Genomic DNA, 13,361 nt, shown 5'->3' with positions numbered 1-13,361 from the left:
TTTCCACCTCTGTCACGTTACCTGATGTTTTTTCACACCACGTATGAACACACTCGAAATTCAGTGCAACTAGAATAGAGATCAGTGGGGAAAGAAGTTCTCTTTTACTCTGCTTCCAAATGTTTCATACAGGTGGCTTCCAAACGCACAGTCTCTGTGGGCTGTGGTACTGCAGTGGTGCTTGCCGGAGGGAGCCACAGCAGGGATGTAGCTTGGCAAGTGTTGGGGAAGGACAGTTGGCACCTCAGGTGAAGGGCTGGGTAGAGCGCCATCGTACAAGAGGGCAGACGGCAGCGCCCTGCTCAGGAAGGCACCACTAAATGTCTACCTGTTGTGGTCCATGGAGCAGCAGCCGCGTTTTTGCTGATCACAACTGCTGTATGCTAAACATCCTACCCGTGCTTTTTTAGAATTTTTTCAGAGCTTTTTTATTAGTGTAACACTGAATTGGTAGTTCTGTGCAATACCAACCTCCTCCCTTCAAGTCAAGGAAAAATTTGGAGGAACAAGGTACTGAAAGCTTTATCTAAAAGATCTCGGGACTCCCTGTCTTCTCTATGATAAGAAAAAGCTGCCACTTTGAAGCATGGTCAGGCACTCAAAAACTCACAAAAAACTGGCTTTCGCAATTTGCCATGGATCTCTTTCCTTTCTATGATATATTAATTAAAGAACAGTAGTAACTGGTATATTGCTTTTACTGTAGATTGCATAGTCTACATGGTTTAACACTTCCGTAGTGACTCTTCCACGTTTCTCCTCATTTGTTGGTTTTCTGGAGCGCACCTAAAATGATGAACCTGTTGGATAAATATTGCACTCAATGATCAGGACAACCGTGTCATTATCTTAGCCTCAAGATACCTCTTCCCACCCCAAAAGCAAAGTTTGTAAGCTGTGGCTGGGACAGCATGCTTAGCAGTAGACAGGGGAGGGTATTGGCCTTTCAGAATTTTTTCTTAAAGCTTAATTGAAGCACTACAAGTTATCCTTCCTACTAGGGTAATCAAGACATTATTTCAAAAGAAATCTGAGGCAGAGACACTTTTCTAGGATTTCAAAAGCCTTTTGAACTTTATATAGAGGTTTGTGAAGTGTGAGTTCTACACAAGTCTGTTAAAGTCGTATCATCTCAAAATACCGCATTCCCTTGCCGCTCAATTATTTTGCACAATAGCATGCCCAACCAGCACTGAATTACTGTGAGGAGATGTGAATTCCAGAACTTGGGGTGGTGAGTGAGTCTGGTTCTAGCTGGCATGTGTGAGAAACAATCTGAAAGTTTATTTTCTGCTTTATTGCCATCTTGGATTTCATTTCCCAACCTTTTCCCAGGTTACTGGAAAATGAAGAGGTGGGAAGGGTTGAGTGAACAGTTCTTGAAGTGTAATTGTTTGGTTTTGCTGCTGTGGCTCATAAACCTCAGAAAGGAGTAAGCAGTTTGTGTGCATGGTGGGGGGTGTGGAGCAAAGCAGAGTCAGAGTGATCACAGCCCCGTTCGTTTGTGCTTTACTGGTTGTCAGACTACGTGCCACTGGGGTCACGTTGGGCTCAGAAAAAGGAAAGAGAAACAAAGAGGGAGGAGGATGAGAGATTCTTGCGTGATGCTGAGAGAATGAGACTGGAGTGGCAAATTAAGCTGAATTTACTGCAGTAAACACTATGACACTCATTTCTGCCTGAAACCCTAATATAACACTGCATATGCAGTTTGTTCCAGTTTTGTTAAATAAGAATTAATTAATTAATTAATATTATTCTCTGAGGCAAGTCACCTTATTCAGTTCTTTAAAAAGGAAGCCTTTCTAACATTTATTGCTCTTTTTTGGTGTATATGTTTTTCTGCTACTTTCAGCTTCTGATTCAAGAGGAAGCCATGGGAAGTTACTGGCACACCTGCGTTTTTGAAGTTTAAGATGTATCTGTGGCTTATTTGCCATCTCATTGAATTGTGGTATTTGGTTACAGGGTGTTGTGGGAGAGAGAAGAAGGAGACACGGTATGATGCATGCACAAGCCCTAAGCTAATGAAGAACTATGTTTTGTAGATCCTTATTCCCACAGTAAGCTGCTGGGACATCCTTTTTATCAAACCATAACTCTACAAAGGGTATTAATATGCAAAAAAAAAAGGCAAGTGCTGTAGATGAAGAGCTTTTAAACCTTGAGCGTACAGGTGTATAGGTTCATCAGTTGTTTAATCCCTTTATTGTGGTCCACACATAGGTAGCTTATGGCTATCGGAACAACTCACTTGTTATCAACTTGCCTAATTTACTGTGGGATGAAAAGACCTGCTTTCAGTGATCAGTGGGCAATTGATTGTTGGACCAACACTTTTTCTGTTCTCTCAATTGCAGTCTCCAAATCAGATAGTATCGTAGGTCCAAACTTTTTAACGGCATGGCTAATGCCTTCTGAATGCAATGTGGGATAGTCTGAGAAGCGCATGTGGAAAGATGTTGATTTATAATTGCAAAACAGATGTGTTGTGACTCAGGCTATGTCTGTAGTAGTAAACAGTAAGGTACATTAGGCTGTGTGAGGTTGTGTGGTCATGTTAAAAGAGCTTCTGCTACGTGAGCTACCCTGCACAGACCTATTGAGAATCTGCACTGCCATCACATGTGGGCATACTGCAGGATAGACATGGTGTGAATTTTACCACATTTCATGTTATGGTATTCTGAAGTGGTGTTTGCTCCTTTTTACTTGAGCCACACCTGCAAAATCTCAGGTTTTTGAAGATGTAGTCTCAAGGTAGATGACCTATGTCCAACTGCATGTGCTGCAAGTTTCTAGAAGTATGGTAGCCAGAGTAAATGGAAACGGAGTAATTTCTAACGTGTATTGCTGCTGCTCCTGCTAAGATTTTACATCTCTTTCAGATCTACTCACCCATATGTTCTTTTGGTAATGTCTCAGTCTTTCTCATGCTTTTGCTCAAATCCATGTTTGTCTTTCTTGTGATTCAGTACTCCTCTCCTTGCTTACTTGGTCTGATTTCTTTCTACATCAGCTGTGAAAGTAGAACAAGTAGGTAATGGGAGGGGGAATAGCAGGCACATGGTGTTTTCCTTGTGGCTTTGTGATGCTGGGTTCAACATGGCCAGGAGCACAGCTAGGAAAGCAGGCTGCGTTGGCAAGCAGGGAAGTAGCCCAGTGGCTCTTCAAAGTCAAAGCTTGCTGCAGAGAGGGAGAAGGGTAGTGATGCCCAAAATAACAAGCTCCAGAGAACCTGAAAGTTTCTGGATAAGTGCATGTTTACCTTCAGTCAGCTTTGTCTCTGTTTTATCCTGCCAGTTTAGTCTGTCGTCTCCCTGGGGAGGTAGCTGTAGGCTACATGATCTAGAAAACGGTTGTAATCCAAAGAGATACAAAAGAAGGAAGTTGTTATGTCTCACCTGATTGTTCTTTATATGAAAAAAACCTTAAGTTTAACAGAAGGGATTTCATGTTTGGGGATGGTTAAGATTGGCACTGAGGAAACTATGGATGGGAAATAGTGTAAGCACGACTAAATTTTAGTAGGTTGCTATTATGCAAACACAACTTTTCTTTCTTCTTCATAGGGGCAATTTGTTGTGGTTTTCATTGATTTGGTTGTTTTAAATGTTGATGATTTATTGATGATAAGTAGCTGATGCTGTAGCTACAAGAGTTGTTGGCTGAGAATTTTTCTTTGCTACAATACTGAAGAAACAAATGGCTCCTAAGGGTTTGTTGCTTTTTGGTTTTAGATTTTATTTCCAGAAATTCTACGTGCTAAGCATTCTGCTTCAGAGATAAACAGTGAAGTTCATATCTTGAGAGATGCTTTGTTACTGTTTTTCTGTTTTGGAGATTTACTGTTTATTTTTTATATTAAAAAGTATTGTTGTCAGACAAGCTGTGTGTCTTACCTGTTTACAGTCCTTGTTAGACTTTGTCAATTTGTTTTGATAGCACATGGGTCATTAGTATTTATTGTTTCATACACAGGGGTCGATGTTTGTAAACTAGTGACTTTTTTTATGCCATTAGGAGATTTCTTGATGCAGCTGGAGACCTCAGGAGCCCCCTTCCCATTAACTGTCAGGGAGCTGCAGACCCGGTAATGAGTGGCACTCAGTACAGGCAGGGAGGTGTGCAGTTGTCTGGGCTTTCGTCTGGTGCCTCAAAGCTACGGTGTCAGTTGTGAATTTCTAATTGCCTTAAGTTTTTTTTGCTGTAAACCTCTTGTCTGGACAAGCAAATAAGATCCCATCATGGATCAGTGTAGGCACAGAAGTGTGACTATATCCATCATAGCAATGTCTTCTCATCCTCTGTTATGACAGATACAGGCATATCATGTTCTGTTCTTGGACACCTGTATCCACAGGTCAACAGTTTTTATTTTTGGTTAAGGTTGTCTTACAAACATGGATCCTTTGCTTGTTAAACAAATGTAGTAAGAAATTATTCTTTCTTTAAATGAACTGGGAATTGAACGCTACAGTAGGGTGCCATATTCAGCAGAACAAAATCGTATTCCTCTTTAGGGTGGCAGTCCTGCCTAGGCAGCCAGGAAGGCCAGTTGCATCTCCTGACCCTCGCAGGCTGTGCTGTCTCAGTGATGTTCACTGTCCATGAAAGCACAAGCCTGCAGGCACGTGTGCAAGGAGGTGTGCCTTCAGCCACAGCCTTTCCTGCGCAGTCTGTGTAGTCCTAACAGCTCAGGTCCTTAATGAGATCTGAGCCAGTGACACTCTGCACCAACTCATCATGTACACTTTGGTGTTCATATTGTAGGACCAAGAGTTACCTAAAAAAGGAGAAGGCAGAGGGGGGGAAGGTATGACTATTTGTTTGGTTCTGACTTTGCAGCGAGTCCACTTAAGGTCCCTTATAGTTGGCAAATGAAACATTCCCATTAATTGAGTGTTTGGAGAAAAACCCAAGTCAGTTAAAGTCAGCAGCAAAATTCATACCAGCTTTAGGTGAACCTGTTTAAAAAACAAAAAAGCAAACCTTCCTTTGCCTTTTCCCCACTCTCAGCAGGTATTTACTTATTAGAACTAACACTTTTCTTAGAAAGAATGTTTTCTGTGCTCTTTTCATCAGGGGGATTTTTTAAGACTGGGAATTAATTTCATATCCAAATTATTAGTAAGAACTGTCCAAAACAGTAATTTGCTTAGCAATTAGGTAGTAAGCTGTGACTTGAGTCTGTGTTTCCAAGTTGGATTTTTGTAGATAATTTCTGGAAGACTGATGTAATTCCAGGATCCCATAGGTTGAAAAGACGGCAGGCAGAGCACTGGCAGTGCATTGTGTGCTTACACTTTTTCTTGGTCACTTGAGTGAGTATAGGGCTTTTGGGAACAAGATTTTGCATCCTCAGGGACTTCCCTGAGGTAACTTCTCAGAGAAAGTATTTGATACTGATGGGAGTCCTTGCAACACAGTTCAGTAACTTGAGATATTTTGGGAAGCATGTGAGTGCTGCAGAATGAAGGGAATGTGTTTCCCCAGGAAGTGGTGCTTTGTCACTAAATTTAGTGGAAGAAGCTAGTGGTCTTATCATATACTGAGAATTTCCTTCATCTACAGTGTTGCATGAATAGTTTACCAGATAGAGGTTAAAGTTAAAAATTTGGTTAAAAACACTAAAATATCTAGTAAGTGGAATAAAGCAAGGCTGACAAGTACCACGACTAACTAAAAAGTACTCCTACCCAACTATTGTCAAAGTTTGGGTTTGTCTTGCAAGTAAGTTTTTAGTATGAAACAAATCCTTTTTAAAATAGCATGTTTTGAGGTAGAATTGTGCCCATCAATAAAAATTGAGCTTTTTCTTCAAGGAGGTGTTTGAAATGGAAGTGATCTTGTCTACTTTTCCTTCCTGAAACGTTGAATTAACAGGATTCAGAGAATGAACCTTGTTTTCCGGCCCCGAATTAATTTCAGTAAGGGGCGTAAAAGGCACTTTTGGCAAAAAATGTAACAGCAGCCTTGCAAGCTCCTGTTAAAGAAGAATTTTTTAGGGATGTGCATTAGGTATGTTTGGTGTGCTTAGTTGAGGGTCGCAATGTAGCTGGCATGGAAGGTAGACACCCATGTAGGGAGTCGCAGCCTTTGAAAACGAAAGGATTTTCCTTGTGGTCCCCATCGTTGCTGTGCCCATGTGTTTTACTGGTTGCGCAGGCGATGGGAGGCTGTTAGCTCGCTCGCTGCTCAACAATGTGACCAGCAGGGCCTTTGGAAGACTTCTTGAAACATGCTATTATGGGCTGCTTTGTGATGAAAAGAGGTCTTACAAATATCTTGAAATTTAAATAGAGCTATTGTGGGTTTTCCCTTTGTGTGCGTATGTGTGTTTGTCAGCCAAATAATTTGTTCAAAGTTAATCTCAATTACAGAGCATATTGTTCATAATCCCCCATGGCTCCAAAACAATAGCAGAGTGTATGTCTGCTTGAATATATATTTACATACTTACATGTAAAATATGTTTGTGTGTATATATAATTTTACTTCTAAAGCGGTGATTCGTGTTAAGGAGATGGATATTTCATGCAGGATCCTGCCTTTTGAGCAGCACCATCCTCCATCCTAATAAAAATACTGCAGGAAGGCCTGAATGAAGTGAACAGGGCTTTGATCCTGCAGCCAGTCGGTTGCTGCAGTTCCCTATGCGTAGCGTTGGGATTCGTGCTAGCAAAACGGATGGTAGGGTAGAGTCTGGGATTTTCAGCTTCTTGGAGACTGGGAGGTTTTGTGTGAGTTTAATTTTAATATCTACAGAATACCTCTGCTTTTCTTCTACTCCCTGAGTATAAAGGAACCGATAGGCAGTAGTTGGGAAGTTTAAATAAATCCCGGGTTGTATATGCTCTGCACAATCCCTGCAAGAGAGTCCCTAACTACAGTACCTGTCAGTGAACATAGGGTGTAATTTAGCGGCATAGGAGCTCAGTTAGGAAGGTGCTCCACACTTTCCGTTCTTACTGATGTCAGAGAAGGCGTTCATCAATTTTTAGCTGTAAGTATTTAGCAAGGAATCCCTTCAGTAAAATTTTGGCTTATGTCTACTGAGACACTCTTGAGCAAAACCAGCAACTGCGTGAAGTGTTTGTGGTGTAAATTTTTGCTCCATGGTTAATGCTCTAATCCTGTCATACTCCTGTGTATAAAATTGTTGTGGTGTTACTGAGTTGCCGTGGTTTCCTTTTTGCTCTTTATTGGAGCTAGGTGTATTCCTTGAGTAAGTTAATGTTATTATATTATATATGGGTGTTTGTATTTTTTTCCCTTGTGCTCTCTTTGTAAGTAACTTTGGGTTTCCTGGCTCTATATAAGCAGTTTACTTATTTCTATCCTTTGCTGGCTGCATTGCAATAGTAAATTGGTGTGCTGTTTAAAGAGTGTCTCTCCTGTCAGTCTGATAAGATCGTACCACCAGGAAGGCATAACATTATAATCCTAAGCAGAATGTGATGCTGTTCATTTTAGTTCTTGTACTTGTCAGAGGGACAAGAATAAAGGTTGTGCATGGGTGGAAGGTGAGGCTAGAAGTGAAGATAGTTGGAGATAAAACACTTTGCTAAAAGAGATAAATCCTGCACAGGGACATTTCAGTTTGTAATCAAGGTATTATCTGGAAATGAACTTTGAAAGCTGGCTGGGATGTCCTGAATAATACAGGATGTAAAGCTGACAGAGAGAATACAGAACTGTGATAGGGATTTGTGGCGGGGGGAACAATTATTTTGTCCTTCATTTTTTCTTAGGTTTGGTGCCACATTTGAAAATATAGTCATACCAATACCATAGACAAGAATAATAAGATTACAAGAAACAGATCTGCAAGAAACAAGACATTTCTGGTAATTCTAGACTTGCTACATTTTACTGGAAGAAACGAGTGCTTTCCAGAAAAAGCCTCTGAAAAGAGGCAAAATTTAAGGCATGCCTTAGGGTACGGGGACTTCAGCCCCTTAAAAGCATCCCAGCAATTACCTAACCTGCCAACTTTCCAACAAGATAAATGGAAGCACTGTAGCTTGAAGGTGCCTTGGTTTGAATGAGATGCAGTAAGTAAGGTCTCTCTGTTCTTTACAGGCATCATAGATCTGATAGTACTTATAAAAGAAGAATAGAGTTGGTGCCCTGCTGACTAAATTGTCCTCTAGAGGAGTATTAGTTACAGAGCTTCTTTGTTAACTAGGCTGTATGCTCAAACCACTGTGAATTTCTCTTATTAGTAGGCTTTTTAATAGCTTTACATATGGATATGCTGAGTAAATGCAAGTATAGCCATGTAATTTACGTATATAATGTGTACGTGTACAGTATTTTATATATAAATAAATGTTTGTGATGTGGAAATTGCACATGAGTTCATTACTGTTCTGTTAAGCCGAGGTAAAAGCAAGCATTAAAATACTGATAATAGGAGAACTGTAAGTCGACTTCTGCTCTTTCTGTCCAGGTGCTTCACATAAAGTCTTTCTTCTCCTTCTCTTTAATTTCCCAATTAGCTTTTGTGGATAACAGAGGTGTTTCTAAAGCCTTTGTATGCTGGAAGTTTCCCAGTTGCTTGCCTACTCAGGCTTTCTACCTTAGAAGACTAGGTGAGGCCACAAAGCGTATGTTAAACAGAAAAAATACAAAGTAATGATCTGCAAACCACCCTGTGCAGAACAGCTGATATTTCTCATTTTAGCCTGCTGTAACACAAGGTAAAGGTTGTGTAGCACAGCCCAGGCATCTAGATAGGCAACAGCCTTTCGTGCATCCTGAGAGCAACCTCATTATCAGCTTTCTTGATGGGTCTGATGAATGAATGCTACCGTAGCATCCTCGGCAGATGAGTCGATTGCAAAGTTCCCCAGCCCGGGAAGGAAATGCCAGTGCTTTCACCGAGTGCACGAGGGGAGTGCAAGGCACCGCGGGTGTGCTGAGCCTGCCTGGCTGCTCCCTCTGCATGTACTGGGGGAGGGTGGTGTGGATTCGCTCTTTAAATAGACTGGCATCATGCAAGCTTTCCTCTTTCCCGCTTTTGTGAAGGAGTTGCATCAGGTTGGTAGGAAATCCCTGGAAGGCAGGCAGTTGAGGAAATGCCTGGGACTCATCAGTCACTCCACCCCCATGGGAGGCTGGAGAAGTCAGATGTAACCTGATGGGAAAAGTGAACTTCTTTCCTGTCCCCAAGTTCTTCCCCACACGCACGCTCAGCAAGCTGGGGAGATGCTGTGGGGAGTGGTCAGATTTTGCTTTGGTCTCTGAACAGTGGATAATTTCATCACGGGCAGTGCAAACTGCTTCATGGCTTTTCGTTATTTTGACATGGGTTTTTTTCAAGTATTTTGTGGCTTGCTGAAACAAATGAAAGCTTTAATCCACACGCCCTTTTTTAAATCTTTGTTACTCTAAACAGAAACCCCTGTGTTTTCTGTATCTTCTATCAGTTGGGTGCCTGTCGGGTTTTTTACGCAGAATTTGTATTCCCTTAGAATAGGCTCTATTCTGCTACATTCGGCTTTCAGGAGTTTATTATATGCTTTTCAGCAGCATTTGTTTTATCAGCACTTCCTGCAGCATTTGTTACACATCACGACAGCAGCGATTTGATTCCATTTAGAAGAATAACATATTATATATGGAAAAGCAGTAATTGCTTACCTGTTTGCCAAATACATTCTACTGTGAAAAATCTCTAGCGTTGCTCTATACAGTATCAAACGGTGTTATTTCTTGTTTACGTTTTCTACAGTTAGTAGTTTTGAAAAAGAAACAATGAAAATAGTTTATTGCCCATTTCACAATCAAATTTCCATTTGTAGGGATTTGGAATTCTGCTCTTGAGTGAATGCAGACTCCACACATAGATTGAAGTTTCAAACTTAATTTTTGCTTTTCGTATGCCTAATGAAATACATATACAATTTTGTGCTTGTCAGACAAAGCAAAATTAACCTGCGGTAAGAGTTGTGCTTGAAGTATTCGTGGAAATTCATTGGAAATAAGGTCTGCAAGGTGTCCTGCAGAGAGCTAAGTCAGGTGGGTTGTATTTACTACCTTTACACACTAGGAGGAATAACATGTAGCATTCTAGGGGGCTTCTAATGAATGTTATTGGTGTTTAAACTGTTAATCCTACACTTTCCATGCCTTGGAAGACTGGCTCTATCTGTCTGTTAGGAGAGACTGGCTGTGAGCTTCCCTCATAACAGAGGTAGTCAGCATCGGGCAGGACCCTTACTCTAAGTACACCACTTTGCATTTCATCCAAGTTCTGTAACTTCTAAAAATAATTTTAATTTTTGTTATGAAAATTAGGCAGCAGTAAGGCTTTGCTGCCTAAGCAAAGCTCAGGCAGAGCCCAGTTCTTTTTGTGCTACTCAGATGACTGGTCCTGTTGTGTACGGTGCAACCACTTGCGTGAGCCAGACAAGTGAAGTCAGTATCAGCCAAAGTAAAACACACTGTCATGCCAGTTATTGGAAGCCTCAAAGGTCATTTAATGACCTGTTTTATATGTGAGGTAGCTCTCTGCCTCTTGTTTGTGCCTTAATTCGCTAATAAAATGGTAATGTGCTCCTTAACTTGTGCCTTGCCAATAGTCATGGAAGCACAGCTATCTTTGCGCATTTCAGTTTGTATGAGATTTTTCTGTGATGCTTAGGAATTAACATTTTTGCTGACAGTTAAGGGGCATGCACTTGCTTTGTCACAGCATTCTTGGTCTTTCATACCTGATTTTACAACGATTTAAAAAAACAAATGACTCCCACAAATCCAAAGACAAGTATAACTCGGTGTTACTTCTTTAGGGAATATGGCCAGATATTCATAGTTAGAATTCAGATGTGCTTTGACCTACGGAGGTAATTTCTCATTGAAAATGTAGCAGTTATGAACTGAAGTGAAGCAACTGTTTAGCAGTGTATTGAAATGAAATTGAAGAGAAACTGAGACTTGTACACTGGTATCTGATGGAAATAGAGAAGTAGCCTTCCTTGCTCCTAGGTGGCCAGTGGGTCCTGTGCTGCTGCTGAGGGTAGGGCTTCTTCTGTCTCTTCTGCAAGGTGAAGGAGCTGCATGCGAGTGTTAGAAGGACTGCCTATTTTACACCCTTCTTCTCTCGTTTTGGTGATGGTTTAAAGAGTGAAGTATATAAGCTATGATCGTAACGGTAGCAAACCCCAAAATGAATACTGTGTGAAAATGAAACTGATGTATCATTTTCATTAGTTTTAGTATGCTCAGGCAGAATTTGTGGGATTAATTTTGAAAGCTTAATCCAGATGGAAAAGGTTAAATTCAATGTTGAGTGAATTTGGTTCCAATTCATTTGTTGCCCTTGCTTGTTCTTTTCATTGAAAGAATTAGAGACTAAGCAGAGAATTGTACATACTATCCTCGTTTTCTGCCATCGTTTAAGTACATGAACCAACGTTAAAGACAACCTCTCAGTTATGTGCTGCAATAAGTAAACAAATGGACCTTGTCACCATGCCAGCTCTCGAGTCCTGTGGCCTGAATATTAGTTCATACGACTACTTAAGTTCTTTTTTCCTTTTTCCTCAGGATTTATCTGGATCCATTGATGACTTGCCGACTGGAACCGAAGCCACCCTGAGCTCAGCTGTTAGCGCATCAGGCTCTACAAGCAGCCAAGGGGAGCAGAGCAACCCTGCACAGTCTCCGTTCTCCCCTCATGCTTCTCCACATCTCTCTGGCATCCCTGGGGGCCCATCACCTTCCCCTGTAGGCTCTCCTGTTGGAAGCAACCAGTCGAGATCTGGTCCCATTTCTCCAGCAAGTATTCCGGGTAAGTTTGTTCCAACAAACAAAATTAACCCGATAGACAGGTTTATTAAATAAATAAATACTTCTGTATTCCAAATGCATTTATTTTCTGAGAATCCTGCATTTTCAGGGCCTTTTTCTGCAAAAAATGCATAGTTAAAGCAGGGGTAAATTCCACCTAAACTTCAGCTGCCAAACCGTCGGAATGCTCAAACACAATGTGTTTGAGAAGTGTCTTTATCAACGACCAATGCGAATACCTGATCGTAATTTTTGTTCGGTTTGTGTGTCATCTATCTGTCACGTATTTCTCTCTATTATTTCCAGGGTCCCTTTTTTTGTTTTGCTGTATGTTTTTCTTGGTTTTGGCTCTTGGACTTGTATGGTGGTTTCAGACACACAGGATGAGGCAGAGATTTTCCAACCCTGTATTGTGATAATGTAATTTTGGACATGAGTACAGAATACCGTATGAGCTATTTCTTAATATTTGCAAAGGTCAACAAGTTACTAGGAATCCAGCCCCACCAGTAATAACTGAAATGCCGGTGGCATGCTTGCCACTTGCACTCTTATGCCACATAGAGTATGACACACAGTCATTCATGTACATTTAGAAATTTCTGGAAATCTGTTGAGATGCTCAGAAGAAAAAAAAAGGCATGCATTAATTCCAGTTCTAACCTTGTCCCCACCCATCTGGCATGTCACTTGCAGGGGGTCAGGCAGCAATGTGTTTCAGATGAGTTTACTCTGTTTCTGACACTCAAGTTTTTGATTGTTTTCTGACATTTTGAGTACTAGGGGAATTCCTAAGAGTAGGAGAGTGCTGACATTACCCCAGGGACAATACCAATTGCTGACAAAACCCCCCCAAAAATCAGCATGGAGCTCAGTTAAAAGAAACAAAAGCAGTGATGCCTTTTCATTAAATGTGCTGTAAACCAAATGCAGGTTAAAATTCAGTGAGAAGTGTGCGTTTCAGTATTCAATACAAAGGTATCTGTGTAAAATGTATGTGCCTGTTTGTATACAGAGGTTAAATTAGACAAGCAAAGGGGAGTAAGCTCAGCGCACGCAGGCATGGTGTGTGCTAAATGTGGCCCAAGCACGTTGAGTCCCAATGCTGCTATGTGCCCTGCAGTTAAGTCTTCCCTCTCCAGCCGCTCTGATCAGCAGCACGTGCTCAGGAGGGGCAGGAATAGCGGGGACAGCAGTAGGACTGGAGTATTTGCATTATGTGCAGTATGCTAGCTTTGTATTCACAGCTATTTCCCAGTACGTGGTGCAGAAGTCTGTCCCCATTGTTGAGTGAAGCCAGATAGTCCACCTAGCTGGAAAGGTAACATTTTCCCACAGTCAGATTCAGGCAACTAAATGGATTGGCATTTTAGCAATCTGATTGCTGAATAGGGAAAGAACATTGTGACTTTGAAAATAGCTTTATTGTAGCGATGATAGATAAGGATGGGGTGTGTAGGGGAAAGTAATAACTTTTATGAAACCAATTGATTCCTGCAGGGTAAAAATAGAAGGGATGTGGGCCCAAAGGTCAGGGTCAGAGTTGCTTCATCACTTCAGCT

The 13,361-nt window shown here is 41.2% G+C and overlaps 1 protein-coding gene across 8 annotated transcripts in view; it reads left to right on the top strand.

Annotated features, from left to right (window-relative positions):
- ARID1B (AT-rich interaction domain 1B) overlaps positions 1–13,361 on the top strand; it is a 336,792-nt gene that overhangs the window by 223,291 nt on the left and 100,140 nt on the right. For all 8 annotated transcript variants that reach the window (XM_075035934.1, XM_075035940.1, XM_075035938.1 and 5 more), the window contains one exon: positions 11,557–11,800. In XM_075035934.1, the coding sequence (XP_074892035.1) occupies positions 11,557–11,800 (244 nt within the window). The remainder of the gene's footprint in view (positions 1–11,556; positions 11,801–13,361) is intronic.

Source organism: Buteo buteo, chromosome 9, assembly GCF_964188355.1.
Source record: "Buteo buteo chromosome 9, bButBut1.hap1.1, whole genome shotgun sequence".
In the NCBI taxonomy this organism is placed as follows: domain Eukaryota; kingdom Metazoa; phylum Chordata; class Aves; order Accipitriformes; family Accipitridae; genus Buteo; species Buteo buteo.
The sequence above is the reverse complement of the archived record's forward strand: the minus strand, read 5'-3'. Positions and strand labels throughout refer to the sequence as shown.